This window comes from Octopus bimaculoides, chromosome 12, assembly GCF_046866305.1.
Source record: "Octopus bimaculoides isolate indiv1 chromosome 12, ASM4686630v1, whole genome shotgun sequence".
Classification (NCBI taxonomy): Eukaryota; Metazoa; Mollusca; class Cephalopoda; order Octopoda; family Octopodidae; genus Octopus; species Octopus bimaculoides.
The window spans coordinates 38,902,892-38,917,938 of NC_142939.1; the positions used below are offsets into that span (position 1 = coordinate 38,902,892).

General features: G+C 35.4%; 3 protein-coding genes across 4 annotated transcripts in view; 2 read left to right on the forward strand and 1 right to left on the reverse strand.

Annotated features, from left to right (window-relative positions):
- Positions 1-2,142, forward strand: part of LOC106883013 (cAMP-regulated phosphoprotein 19) — a 28,858-nt gene extending 26,716 nt beyond the window's left edge. The window contains exon 3 of the mRNA XM_052972146.2: positions 592-2,142. Coding sequence (XP_052828106.1) covers positions 592-816 — 225 coding nt within the window. The 3' untranslated portion in view covers positions 817-2,142. The remainder of the gene's footprint in view (positions 1-591) is intronic.
- A 4,772-nt stretch (positions 2,143-6,914) lies between these two features.
- LOC106875872 (small ribosomal subunit protein eS17) lies at positions 6,915-13,332 on the reverse strand. Its single transcript, XM_014924173.3, has 5 exons — positions 13,228-13,332; positions 12,871-13,022; positions 10,161-10,266; positions 9,948-10,016; positions 6,915-7,033 (listed from the first exon to the last, which is right to left on the reverse strand). Exons 1-5 carry the CDS (start codon positions 13,228-13,230, stop codon positions 6,953-6,955), a joined length of 411 nt encoding a protein of 136 aa, XP_014779659.1. The 5' UTR covers positions 13,231-13,332; the 3' UTR covers positions 6,915-6,952.
- Positions 13,317-15,047, forward strand: part of LOC106875871 (alpha-methylacyl-CoA racemase) — a 38,859-nt gene continuing 37,128 nt past the window's right edge. Inside the window, exon 1 of one of the 2 annotated variants that reach the window (XM_089360945.1) lies at positions 13,317-14,475. The gene's annotated coding sequence lies outside the window, so the exon portion shown is untranslated. The remainder of the gene's footprint in view (positions 14,476-15,047) is intronic. The other variant, XM_089360946.1, reaches the window with a different exon arrangement.

The following is a 15,047-nucleotide window of genomic DNA, read 5'->3' on the forward strand; positions in this document are numbered from 1 at the left end:
TGTGTATGTGTATATATATATATATATATATATATATATATATTAAAACGGGGGTAGCTGATGAAGGAAAATGTTCTCTATGTGGCTTGTGTGTTTTCTGTATTCTGGTTATTATTTTCTTGTCTACGTTTTGTTTGCAACGTCCTGTACCCAGATATGCACCTATATATACAGGTAAACGTAGGTATGCACATACCTGTACGTATATATGCATATACTCATTTATTATTTGTTTTTATATATATATATATAAAATGTGTGTTCATTTTCATTTTATGCTCTATAAAAGTCACAAGTTACACACAGTATTGTTACTTTTCCTGTCAGTTAAGCCAAAGGGACCTCAAGTGAGTGAGTCAGTGCCAGAAAGGCCATTTGGTTGTCAGACACTGCCTCAATAATATAGTCATTCATCTAACCCATGCTAACATGGAAAAATGTACATAAAAACAAGACTAAATGTACAATAGTAAAGTGATATTCCTTGGAACAAGAGTTGTGTAATGTCATAAAATATCTTCTTCATATGTACATTTAAAAATGTTGTGATTTAAAGCTATATTTAATGACTCTTTTTGTTTTGTTTTTCAGTTTAAGTACTTTGATTCTGGGGACTATAACATGGCAAAAGCCAAACAGAACAACCCGTCAGCTCCTTTACCTGCACTAGAGAAACGCTATTTTCAAGATTCCTTTGGAGAGCCTATTCCCAAACCTCCAAAACCTGAAAACCTCCCTCCAAAAAAACCTCACTGTCAGACAAGCAAACTGGCCAGTGATACAGCAGCGACAGCTTCTTCTCCTTCTCCTTTATGATCAGACATTTTATAGTTGCTGGCTTGGGCTGCCTCTTTTCTCCCCCCCCCCCCCATTCCCTCCTTTTTTTTTTAACTGTGTGTGTGTGGGTGTGTATGTCTTTTTTTTTTTTTTTTTCAGTTGAGCAGCTGTCATGATACTTAACACCCGTCTTTGCATTATTGACACATGCTCGTTTCAAAACACTAATGCAATTGCAACTTAATCTTGTTCCCTCCTTTCTTATTTTGTTGTTGTTGTCACAATGCAATAAGTACCACCACAAAAAAAAAAAAAAAGCAGCCATTTCACTGCAACCACGACAGGCATCACTTTGAGGTACCATGTTGTTGGAGAATTTTGCAGACAAGAAATATTCCGTTAAGATCCTCTTTCAATACAATGGTCATCCAGTGAATGAAGAAGATAAGCAAAAGCGCTGCTACTCTACTCTTTCCTTATCTTTTCTTCCCCACCAGTTTTTAAAATAAATTTTTTTTCTTTCTTGCCTTTTCCCAACCCCCACTGCTTATCGTTAATTAATTAATTACCTCCTATATTTGATACACTTTTTAAAATCTATCTACTTTTGGTGGTTTTTAATGATTTTTAAAAAATTACATTCAAAGTTAAATGATTTCTTATTTTAGTTTGTAAATTCTTGTCTTTTCTCATCATTGCTTCTCACACCTGTTTCCTATTGAACTGATTTTTATTTGTAAGGGACAAGTGTTTTTTTTTGTTTGTTATATTTTAGTTTTTAGTGTATTTTTTAGCTTCACTTCATCTACTTGGTTTGTCTATGAAAGTTGGTGTTGATTTCTAGCTACCTTCTCTCTCTCCTATAATATGTGTATGTATATGTATATATATATATATATATATATAAGAAATCAATACATTTGATTATTTCTTTGAAAGAAGTCTAAAGAGTGGTATTTTTATCTAGGATATATATATACATATATATATATAGCTTGAAGGGTAGCCAGGCTAATTATTGGCTCACAGAGATGTTTAATAATACTGTTTTTTATATTTTTTTTTTCCCCTCTCTTTTTCCTGAGTGCTCTAAACTCCTCTCCTATCCTTTACTATAGTGTAGAAAGCTGGAAGACTAATAATTGTTGCATGATAGATGAGAATACATGGCATATTAATGTTTACAATTGCTAATATTGCAATTATGTTATCACTTGTTGGCATCAGTTGAATAAAAAGACAAAAAAAAAACCAAACCAACCTTTATGTATATACATATATATATAAATGTAAATGATTTAATGTGTTTCTCACTTTAGCCATTTGATTTTTGGCTGTCCTGATTAAAGACGTTTTTTAAATTAGCTCAAATGTTTCATTCTTTTTCCTTATTTTATTTCTTTGTCTTTCCATATCAAACTTGATATAGAATGTTTTGAAAATAGTAAAATTTATCTTCAGTCATTTGATAGAAAGTGAAGTAAAACAACGTTACTTCAAGCCTTCGGCATCTACTCACTTTCTCCTTTCAAACTTTTTTTTTTCTTCAACAAACACCAGATTGAAATGAATGTTCCAGTTAAAAAATGTTTTCTATTTTTTTTCTTTTTAGCCCAAATTTCCAGTATCTTAGTCTACTGATGTAACAGTATATTGTTATTAAGGGGGCATCTTTTTCTTTTATTGTAAATAGTTTTTTTGTTTTTCATGCTTCACAGTGATTTCATTGGACATGTCTGCCAAGACATTAGTTAAAATTTAACTTTGGAATTACCTGTCTGTGGTTACTAACTTCTATGTTTATTGCTTAAACATTCCACAGCATCCTACAAAAGGATGCAGTCTGTCCTATGAAAAAGACAAACTGTAAATAATGTTAAGCGATTTTTCTCTAAACTGATTTTTGAGAAAGTCTGTTTACTGTGATAACAAATAAATGTCGTGAGAATCTTCATCCTAACTGATTTAATTCATTAATTAACTTACCTGCCTGAGCTAGTAGTGTTGTTGCCCTAATTCCTAAGTTAATAAAAACCCTTCAAAAATATTCAGGATTTAAAACATTTTAATTGCAAGATAACTTGTTCCTAACTTACTGAAACTGTCCTCTCAGAAGTTGGGTTTATGAATTGTTATAGTAACACTTTCATAAAATTGTTAATTCAAATTTTAAAAGATCTTTCAACTTGTAAGCATGTTCTCTTTAAAAGTCCCTAATAATAAGATATACAAAATGTGGATGGGGCTCTTTATATAAATTTACAATTTTTCCCCTTAGTATAGTCACCTTATGGGGAAAACCTAGATACAGGGCAGATTGAGATCAAATAATGAAGCTGACGAATTACAGGGGACTAGCAGTAACACATCTGGAAAGGTTTAGAATTACAAGTTTAGACTTTAATTATACAACACTTTACCTTCTATGCTTATTTGTGGCCATGTAAATAAGACTGCAATTACTTAGTCTCAGGTGAGCTCTGACAGAGCAGGACTTCTATCAAAGCTGATTCAGTTTTTACAAACTTGTTTATATATATGTATCTAATCCCTCAGATTTGACTTATTTCTAGCAGGCCAAGTTACTTAATAGAACAGTAGGTAGTTCCCATTCTGTTCCTTTACGGTGCACAAGTATACTGCAGATAGAATATTAAAACTGTTATATATTTTCCTTTCATTAATATTGGTATGGGTTGGATCCAATGTGTCCAGGGACTGCATCCTTCATCAATGTCTTCTTTGACATGATTCCAAGGGCTGGATGCTTTTCCTAAAGCCAACCACCAGTGAGGTCTCCATGCAACTTATGAAACTCAGGGGAGGGGCTTTATGGTAGGAGATAAGCGCAATGAGATACAGTAGGTTCTTGTAGGGGAGCTTCATGACTACTTGCATTTAGGGGCGATGGAGAAGAAATGAATCTGTAGTTTCAGCAAAGACAGAAACAGTGGTAATGCGGTGTGCAGGTGGCACCTCAGGGTAAGATGAGATGAGTGGTGGGTGTGGTTTGAGAAGTTTGCTTCATAGGTTTTAGGTTCAGTTCTACAGCACTTCAGGAAAGTGATAGGACAACCAAAACCTCATAACCAAATTTGGTAGAAGCAAACTGAATGAAGCTCATTATGTTGGTCTGTTCTCTTTTCATGGTCAAACAGCTGGACCAATGGTGACAATGTTTTTTGGGATTACAGAGATAATCAAGGTTTTTAACGAAAAAAAAAAAGTGAAAAAGTATGATTCTTTAGTGGATATGGAGCTTTGTATTAATAAATCACCTTTTGATTATTTTTTTGTGTTATAATTCCAGCGATGGGGATTAACTCTGGATTAGCCCCGCCCATATAGTTCATGAATTTAGAGGGTTTAGATTTGCGATACTATCTCTTTATTTTCCATTGCAAATGGGTCGATTTGCTATCTTACTATAATGGGTGTTATGTCCATCTGTCTGTTCCCACTTTACGGCCAGATGGCTGGACCAGTGGTTATATTTTTCAGGATTACAAAGATGCTCGTCAGGAGGGTTTTTTTGCTTTGAAAAATTAGGAAGCATGATTATTTCATGGATATGGATTTTTTTTTTTTTTTTTGCTTGATAAACCACCTTTGCTGGCCACCAGTAACTGTATTTTCACTGGGTAGCTTGTGGGGGCCCCATTGTAGATACAAAGGGGGTCACGAGGATGGTTAATAGTGAAAATAAGATGGAAAAAGTGTGGGATTATTTAGTGGTTATTGACGTGTCAGCTTTGAGCAGGATTTGAAACGGCTATTGTTTACATCTCAGTTTTGTCAATCAAAATAACCCATGGTACCAGAACATCCAGAGATTCGCATAGAACAGTGAGAGTTAAGTCTTAGTTTGATTTTTTTGCAACCCTAAAGATTCCACTCACAGCAAACAAGGCATAGGGCCAGACATTAGAAAGTGTAGTTATATTTTTACCCATGGCCAGTATACATCACTATAAGTAGAGCAACAAACTCCAGTAATTTGAAAATTAGTGTCAACCAAACAAAAGATATCGTCTACAAAGAAGCTTTGTAATCATATATTGAAAATGCAATTCATAATTTAACTAAGGAAATTTGTGAACTTTGAATGCATAAGAGTAAAAACAAACATAATATAGTGTAAACTAAAAAAGTGTATCTAAATACTTTTTATGCAGTGGTCAAAGGAAGCTCTGGCTTTCGTTAGGAGTGATCCACATAACCATTCATGATGCAGAGGCTGGGAGCCTATTTCAGTTTGTGAGTGAATCGTCATATAGCTGCATCACTAACAATATTTCTCTAAGATGTCACCCAGTAATTTATTAAATCAATTTACACATTTTTCAATACATAGTGCTGTTATGACTTCCTTCCCTCATTCTATGCCTTCGTCATAGATGGGTAGATTTGCTTAGCATATATAATGAAGCTTCTAAAAATTAGTCACTTCAAAAGGACACCTAATAATCCATTGCTGAAAATAAGATACTTATGAGTTGAATGCTTTTTGTCAGTATATGATCTGTCCATGTTCAGATTGTCCATACCACACAAGAAATACACAAACACTGGGCTGTGAAGTTAACTTTTCTTCCTTACTAGATTTCTGTAGGAAACAAACTGCTTGTTTAAATTACTTTTAAAAATGAATTTAATTAAGCTGATGTGAAAGCAATGAGTTGGCAGAACTGTAACCTACCTGTTTCAGCTCTTTAGATTCTGAATTCTAATTCACCTTTAATCCCTATGGAAGTCAGTACGAATCAAACACTAGGAGTAACTCTTTCCATACCAAACCACCTGAGTTCAGTCTACTCAGTGGTGGCACAAACTTCCTGTTTTAAAGTGATCTAAATTCAAAGTTCCCATTAAAATTTGACAGCCATGTAAAAAAAGAAATAGTACCTGGTACTCTGTAAAGTGGTTAGCATTAAGGGCAGAAACCATGCCAAAACAACAACGTTGAGCATTCTTCAGACTTGCCATTTCCTGTTGAACCATCCAACCCATTGCAGCATGAAAAACTCATGTTAAATGATATTTCAAATATCAGCTTAGAACCAAGGACAGACTATCAGAAACAACCCTGTCATACAAACTGGATGACCCTATGCTCTATTTGAATGTACTAAAACTGAAATAATGCAATTGAACTCCCAGTAAAGTGGGCTTAGAAAGTTCTCATTTAAAACCTAATTCACAGCATTAACCTTCTTAAAATCCCTTCCTCCCTAGATCATACTTGGGTTTCATTTAATCATTTTCAAATTTCCAGTAAATTGTAATGAAAATATCAATGTAGGGAACTAACTTTCCTGATATTTGCTACACATAAGAGGAATGAATTCTCTTGTAACAGTCTAAAACAAGACTAACATCAATTTTAGTGTCCACTTTTCTATGCTTACACAGACCAAATCGAGTTGAAGCAGATTTTCTGAGCAAGGTAATATTTCCACAATGTTAAGACGGCACAAAAATAAATACATATACATCTCGGTGTGTGTACGCGAGAAGCTTCTTTCAATTTACACTTACCGAACCATACACGAAGCCCAGGATTATAGAAGACACTTGCCCAATGAGAAATGGAACCTGAAACCAAGGTTAACTGCACCTCCTGCCTTCAACAATTGTCTCAGGTGCCTATGTAGTACTTGTATATAGAGGTAAATGTGACAACAGAAGTGCATTCTTTAACTAAAACCGTTTTTGGTGTAATATGTAAACTTTATCTTCCTTGAAATAGTTCCTCTTCAAAATCAATTTACAATACAGTAATCTCTCACCATATCGCAGTTTATTGTTTAAGCTTACGCCAAACCCTCTGTGGTGGTGTTTTGCATTTGTATTTATATACAAATTATAATTAAAAAAAACATACAGCACTTCAGATTTTCACCTGTTGTGGGGAGCGGCGTTTGGAACATAATACCCACAATAGTCAAGGGATTATTATATATAAATTGCTCATATACTAGAAAAGGAATCCTAATTTACCAGTAATGTAAAAAGTTCTTCAAATAAACATTTCTTTCTAATCTCTTAGATGTAAAAGATGCAATTAGGTACTTTGTATCAAAACTAATGGTTATACAAATCCATTGGTCTGAAGAGATAAAAAAAGACAAGCCAAATTTATACAGATTTATAAATTTATTTAGCGGTAATTACATTATGTTCTGGGCCCATTTCTGAAGCCACCCATAGATGGAATAGGTTGTGTTACTTGCAGACCTTCCAAATTACCAAAGTCCTAAAAAAATGAAAATAGACAAATTCATGTTAAAACAATAGAATTTAATACCTCTCAGCTTTGAATGCAACACTGTGGTAACTGCTATAGGAATGAGAAAGCATGCCAGAATGGAAGGAGACTAAATTCCATGCAGACAGCAGCCTTTTTATGTGAAGCAAGCGCCTAAGTGAGAAATATCAGAATTTTCCCTCAAAATTTCCATCACAAATCACCATATATTACATAGTTCTAATAGCATACTTGTAGGTAGGTCTTGGAGACAAAAAAATGTGGCTGAAGTTGGAATCTAGTATACAATAAGAATTTTGACTCATCAGATGAGGGATAAAAAAGATAAATTGCTGCTTGCTTAGCTGTAGACATGTAAAGTCTGAGTTCACATACATAACAAAAAGTAATGGACTAGGAAGAATTAATGTACTGTGTGAAAAATCATCCTTTAAGCATGTAATTCATCAATAAAATTGCACCATAATAAGTTGCCTTTTCATGATGCAGGAAATTAATCAATCATCTTCAGCACTGATTTGTCCAACAGAGAATACTGAATATAGCCAATCATTAAGAATTTCCAGGAAATTGACCTTTTGGTACAACTAAGACAAATCTTTTTTTTTCTTTTTATCTTTTGGTCTTTCTAGCCAAATTTAGAAACAAACCATGTGTCCAAAGACATAGGCATTAGGACACACAGGAACAGTAAAATAAAGTTGAAAAATAATAACACTGAAAATTCTACATTTCCATCAAATATTCTTTTCTATTACAGGCACAAGAGCTGAAAATTTAGGGGAAGAGATCTAGTCAATTACTTTGATCTCAGTATGCAACTGGTACTTATTTTATTGACTCTGGAAGGATGAAAGGCAACATCAACCTTGGTAGAATTTGAACTCAGAACGTACAGAAATAAGTCAAGATAAAGGTATAATAAAGATGAGATGTAGCTGTATTAATAACCCTTTAGCATTTAAACCAGCTAAAATACTATTTTATGTTCAGGCCGGCCAGATACAGGCTCTCTCACCTACCCTACAATGTCATCGTAAAAATAAACAACCCCAATCATCAAAATCTTGAAGCTACAAGGTAATAATTCAAAACAATGTGAATCAATAAGCATCACATATGATAGAGGAATCTGAATGCTAAACAGCTGAGGGAATGATGTAAGCAGCAGATTAAAAGATGCAATACAAATTTGGATGTTTATTTAGGTTAAAAAAGAATATAGTGAATAAATAGAAAGGGTACAACCATTTTTAGTACACATATGTACAAGCTCTTCCAATTTATCTTTAACCCTTTCGTTACTAACCTGGACATAGCTGGCCGAAAAATTTTTTGGTTCATAAGACCAACCCGGCCATAGCTGGCCGAGAGTACCCATTGTTATTTAAATGTAAATTTGAACCCAAATCTCATTATTACATTCGTTAAACACCTGATTTCACTTCGCAAACAGTTGAGTTATTGTATCCGACATTGTTTGGTGTGATATTTGAACTCAGTGAATTTTGGAAGACTTTTTCCCCACATTTTTCACGGCGTTAATTCTTTCAACTTTGAAATGAGCTTCAAAAGCACATGGTGAACAATAATGAATCGGATATTTCTGTATCTGAAACTGAAAGCAGCAATTCTGAAGACGCGACGGCGACAGTGAGAATGATTTTACACCAGAATGGAGTAAAGATTTAAAAAATATTTTTATTAACAATTTTTCTGGGGAGACAGGGATAGTCTTTCTCAGGAAGCGAAACCTTTAGACTTCTTTTTCATGCTTGTTTGAAATGATTACTGCGGAAACAAACCGTTACGCAGAATGTAAACAAGCCGGAAAAAAAGATAGCTTGTGGTTTCCTGCAACCGTAGATGAAATACGGGCATTTTTTGCCATAAATATTATTATGGGTATTAGACAGTTACCCAGAATAACAAATTACTGGAGCAATCAGGAACCTTTTGGCGATGAATGTTTCCAGTATTATGACGCGAGTACGATTCGTGAAGCTGAACCAATATTTACATGTGAGAGACACTAACAGTACCCCCAGTACGCGGAGAACCAAGCTTTGATACCTTATTTAAAATAAGACCCCTCATCGAATGCGTTCAAAGTGCATATAAAACATTTTACAAGCCTGAGAGATACTTATCCGTCGATGAGGGCATGGTGGGGTATAAAGGAAGAGTACGCTTCCGACAGTATATGCCAAGAAAGCCCACAAAATGGGGGATCAAAGTTTGGAAAATTTGTGAGGCAAATACTGGGTACTGCTGTGGATTTAACTTTTATACAGGAAAAAAGACAATAATGTTAGTCTGCATGGCCTAGGGTACGATGTGGTCTGGAATTTATCACGCCCATACCATAACCAGGGCAGTCAAACTAAAGCGTTTGAGCCGGTGACAAAAATAAAAAAATATTAGTCTGATAGGTGTAAAACAACTCGCTGGGAATGAATATGAAGAAAAAAAATGCACGCTCGCGAACGGGGTGGGTGGGGAGAGGGCTCGGAACATTCACCAGAGCCAAGAAACAAAAGAAAAATAGTGTAATAGAGGTAAAACGACTTGCTCTGAAATAATATCAAGAACACACACACACACATAACATTAGTCTAAATCCATGATTATTTTAGAATTTAATTGAAACCCATGAGGGGTGTATTTTGGTCAGAAATATAGTAATGAAAGGGTTAAAAAAGAAACAAAAAATTCCATGATCCCTCTTTTAAATAAGGCATTCCATGACACCAGAAATGTAATTCTCAGAATGGTGATAAAACGAAATATATATATAGTTGTACTTGTCAATATACACACAAAAGGGACCCTATCACAACTTCACCCAGGGTGAAGTTGAAAGGAGATAAAATGGGTATGAAAAAGTTGTTACGAAACTCACCAAAGCCTTTAACATTTCCTTTGTATCAGGATCAACTTCAATAATTCCATTCTGTTCAATAGCCGAGACCTGATTAATAAAAAAAAAAATCAATACCAAAATATATACAAGCTACACTGTTGAATAAACAACACTAATATAAAAAAAAAATCCCACAAAGAGTTAATTAAATTGTAAAGAGAGGGGAGAAATATCCTTAAAGAATTAGCTTACTTCTGGAACATAGTTGTCTCTCCTTTCACGTTCTTCTTCCTGCAGTTTAATGGAAATGCCACGTACGGGACCTTTCTGGATACGTTTCATCAAATGGGTTACAAACCTGAAAGCAACACAACCAGGATTTACACAAAAATATACATTTAACATTTTATGACCTCTTTCCAAAAATAAAACATTATTTGACTAAGGAATGGACATACCTTCCCAGACAATACTATCCAAGACAGCTTATAATTCATTTTGAATACCAACCTGCCCTGTGGTTCTGTGATAGAAACTGTAGACTGTATGACGCATGTGTCCGAACTGCCATGCTACACGGCAGTAAAACACGGGCCATGACTGCTGAGCGTTGAAAGAAATGAAGCTAGTATGATCCACTGGATGTGTAATGTCAGTGTGCATACATGACAGACAATGAGTGCCCTGAGAGAAAAGTTAGACCTAAGAAGCATCAAATATGGTGTGCAATAGAGACAACTGCACTGGTATGGCCATGTGTTACGTATGGATGACGACAGCTGTGCAAGGAAGTGCCACACCGTAATTGTGGAAGAGGTAGACCCAGGAAGACATGGGATGAGGTGGTGAAGCATGACCTTCAAACATTGGGCCTCACAGAGGCAGTGACAAGAGACGGAGACCTTTGGAGATATGCTGTGATTGAGAAAACCCAGAAACTAAAGTGAGATCGCAGCCATGGCTGATGCCAGTGTTGCATGTCTGGCCAATGTAAGAGTACCTTTGATGCGACAGGCAGTATGATATGCTTGAGAAAACCTGTTGAGTCAAGTAATACAAAAATCGTAGCTGTGGCCAGTGACCCTTGACTGGCTCCCGTTCCGGCGGCACGTAAAATGCATCATCCAAACGTGGTTGATGTCAGTGCAACCTGACTAGCAACCATATAATTTTTTCCCAATTGTTCAGGGTCTTGTTCTCTTTTTATTGTTAGAAGTATGGGACATCTGTTCTGTAACTGCCATGGCACATAAAAAGCACTATCCAAACATGAATAATGCCAGTGGCCCCAAACTGGCTCCCATGCCAGTGGAATGTAAAAGGCACCCACTACACTCTCGGAGTGGTTGGTGTTAGGAAGGGCATCCAGCTGTAGAAACATTGTCAGATCAGTTTGGAGCCTGGTGCAGCCGCTGGCTCTCCAGACCTCAGTCAAACCGTCAACCCATGCCAGCATGGAAAACGAACAATGATGATGAAACCTCCTGCTTCAAAATGATCTAAAAACACTAACAAAAGACAGGGAAACACCCTGGTCCATCAGGAATTACTGCTGAGAAGCTGAAGAAATCTGGTAGAGCTGGACATGGTTTTGTCACTCATATAGTTAATCAAGTTATTCAGAAAGGTGTAATCCCCAGTGACTGGTGTAGCAGCATCATAGCTGCTACAAGGGCAGGAGAGATACCCTGAGGAAGATAGGGACACATGCATGGCTTGTGAAAGCAGTACAGGCCATGTACAGGGGTGCTGTTAGTAAGTTAAATGTTGGCCATGGGTACAGTGATGAATTTAGTGTACAGATAGATATTCACCAAGGATCAGCCCCCTTCTATTCATCTTTGTCCTCCAAGCCATAGCAGAGGAATTTAAGACTGGAACTTCTTGCCCTCATAGAGAATCTCTAACAGAACTAGAAAAGAAATTCCAAGTACGGAAACAAAACCTGGAATCAAAGGGTCTAAACTAAACAAAGACCTTGGTCTTTGCTAAGCAAGGAAACAAACAGGATTCTCTACTCCATATGTAGGAAAAGTGTATTCAGAAATTCCATTCAGTGTAGCAAGTGCAAGCTATGTTAACAGAAAGTAGTGTTTATATGTGGAAGATGTACAAGGAGCCAATAAAAACTTCAGATACTTGGGAAATAGATTTTCTCAAATGCCTCTAAAGGGCTCTTTGAAAATAGTAGATAATTTCTGTTACCTAGGTGACCTAATTAGCAGAGGAGGAGGGTTTACTGAAAGTGTAACTGCTAGAATAATAATAGGATGGAGAAAGTTTAGAGAGCTTTTATCACTGTAAAAATGTTTTTCAAAAACAATGCATTTTTCAAGGAGGGGTGCGATACTGTATTAGCCCCCAGATATGACCACTTGGTTGATTTTCCCAGTAACACCAGGGATTAGAATTCTTCCTTTCCAAGAGAGTAGGAGATTTGGTTGTTAGATCTAATAGGTTGTGGAGAACATCTGTTGACCATTTTAAAGCTAGTATTTTAGTTCCATTGACCAATCAATTAGAAATTACCTTCCAGTAACCTGCTGGTTAATAATCTAATAGTTTATTTCTGGAATTAATAGGAAATTAGAAACATAAAATTATTTGAATTTTTCGTTTGCTGATAATTATGTTTACCACATTAGAACGTGGCTGGCACAGAGCTCGCCAAAATATATTTCACCCATGTTCCAATACTTAGACCACAAAGATTATTTACTAACAGTATTGAGGAAATTAAAGTATTTTTCATAAAGTACAAAAATGAAAACGAAGCACAGCAAAAGATAGTAATTGTTTCGTTGTTCTTACCATCAACAGAATTAATGTATAATTAAGAACAAAAATTGCATAAAAAACGTAAATAATACAAACTTAAAAAGTTGATAAGGAAATCATTTAACATATTCCAATCAATTTTAGGATTCCTTTCGAAAAAAGAAAAAGAAAATGTTTGACTCACCCAGCAATTTTGTTGCGAAGGGTCTTGCTAGGGATAATAGCAATTTCATCACATATCTTTTTGTTTGTATGAAAATCTAGGGTCATACGAGTGTAATATTTCTCGATAATAACACGTGCGGCTTTTTTCACGGTTTTAGTTCGTACAGCACCCTGCAACACAGGCAAACACGTTCGCTATTTAGAGACGGGCGACTAAAATTTGTTAAAATTTCTATACTGTTGGGCTTGAATACAATACAATAAACACACACATATATAAGATCGATAGAAAAGCTTCTTTTAGATAGTACTGATGGTAGAAATAAAATGAAGAATAATAGAGATAATGAGAGATTTATTATGCCTCGTTACTCACCATGATGGATTAATGTTGAGGAAATATGGAAAGGCCGGATGTAGAATTTGTTACCCAGAATTCAATTAAAATCACGGGAAATAACTTCTACAGCAACCGGAAGTAAAATAAAAGAGCATGGTGAATTTTTATGCAATGGATGAAAAACCCAGTAAACAATGAGCGACCAAGAAAGGACTATATGTAATCTGAACCTTTCCCCCACTTATTTATTAATTTTTTTACGGAATCCCACGTTTTAGGCTATGGAGATTCCGATTCTGAAAAAAAAATTTTTGAAAAATTTCAGTTACCCCCCCACCAAGCAGGCTATTTACATGCTAGAAATAACAGCCAAATCTCACAAAACTAGTGTTAGGGTTAGGTTTAGGGTTAGGGTTAGGGTCAGGGTTAGGGTTAGAGTCAGGGTTACGGTTAGGGTTAGGTTTACCCTGTGGATCTATATAAAAACCGGGGGGGGGGGGATCGAAATTTTGAAATTGAGATTTTTGAAAATTTTTTTCCAGAATCAGTTTCTCCATGGTCTGAAACATAGGATTCCGTAAAAAAAAACAAAATTTAAAAGGGGAGGGGGTATACCCAGATTACATATACTCCATCGACCTATGCCTGATGGCCATGATCGTGGCCTGTGACATTTTATGTGTTAAAGTTGACACCGTTCCTCTAAACAAAATATCTGTCTCGCTATTGTCTAAAATGCCCAATTTTTTTGATTTTTAAACCTCTGTAACTTTTTCCTCCATTTTTTTTTTCCAAAACATCATACCTTCATAGCAATTAGACTGAAAAACTTTATTATTACACCTGATTTTCAGATCTTTTACTGTCTTTTAAAACATGCATATTTTGTGAATGAAAAAAAAACTATAGTCATTCAAGCCAGAAAAACATGAGACATCATCATTATCAATCTGATCTGGCAAAGTTTCTACAGCTGCCTTTCCTAATGCCAACCACTCGAAGAGTCTAATAGGTGCTTTTACGTGCCATTGGCATGAGGGCAAGTCAGGCAGTTCTGGCAACGACCACTCTCAAAAGGTGTTTTTTACATACTACCTACATGGGAGTCAGTCCGGCAGCACTGGCAACAACCACGCTCAAATGTTGTATCAGTTTGTTTCAGTTATCTGCTCTTTTTCTATTTATATAATCAGGTCAGCACTGATACCAAGAAAGTACTCGTTCAAAGTTCTTTAGCAGTCTTCTTTTTGTCTTTCATTTTGTGAAGAAATCCAAATCGTGAAAGTAAGAAAGCAGTTATATTTTTTCTTCATTTTGTAATACTTGTATTACATATATTTGTGTATTTATATGTATATATATGTATGTGTGTTTGTGTATTTATATGTATATATATGTATGTGTTTGTGTATTTATATGTATATATATGTATGTGTGTTTGTGTATATATACATGTATATTTATATGCATGTATATATACACATACATGTATACATATATGGCATAACTACAGGGTTTTACCCCCCAGACTTTGAGAGGTCATAACTTTCAGAAAAATGAATTTTTTTTAATGAAATGTTCTACGCATATAGTATTAACTATTAGAATCCGAATATACAAAAATTTCCGGTGAAAGTTTTTTGGAATGGGGGTGGGGGACAATTGTCGGAAATTCCAACGGAGTCCACTTAAATTCCTCTTAACTTCCAGGAAAATTAATATTTAGTGGCAACAGAATAAATTCAATTTCAGTGTAAAATTTCCAAAGATAGAGTAAGGTTACCGAGAAAAGGATGCGAGCTAATGATAATTATAGAGTCGAGGGAAGTTGTGTCTTGTAGTTGGCTTTAGTCGTG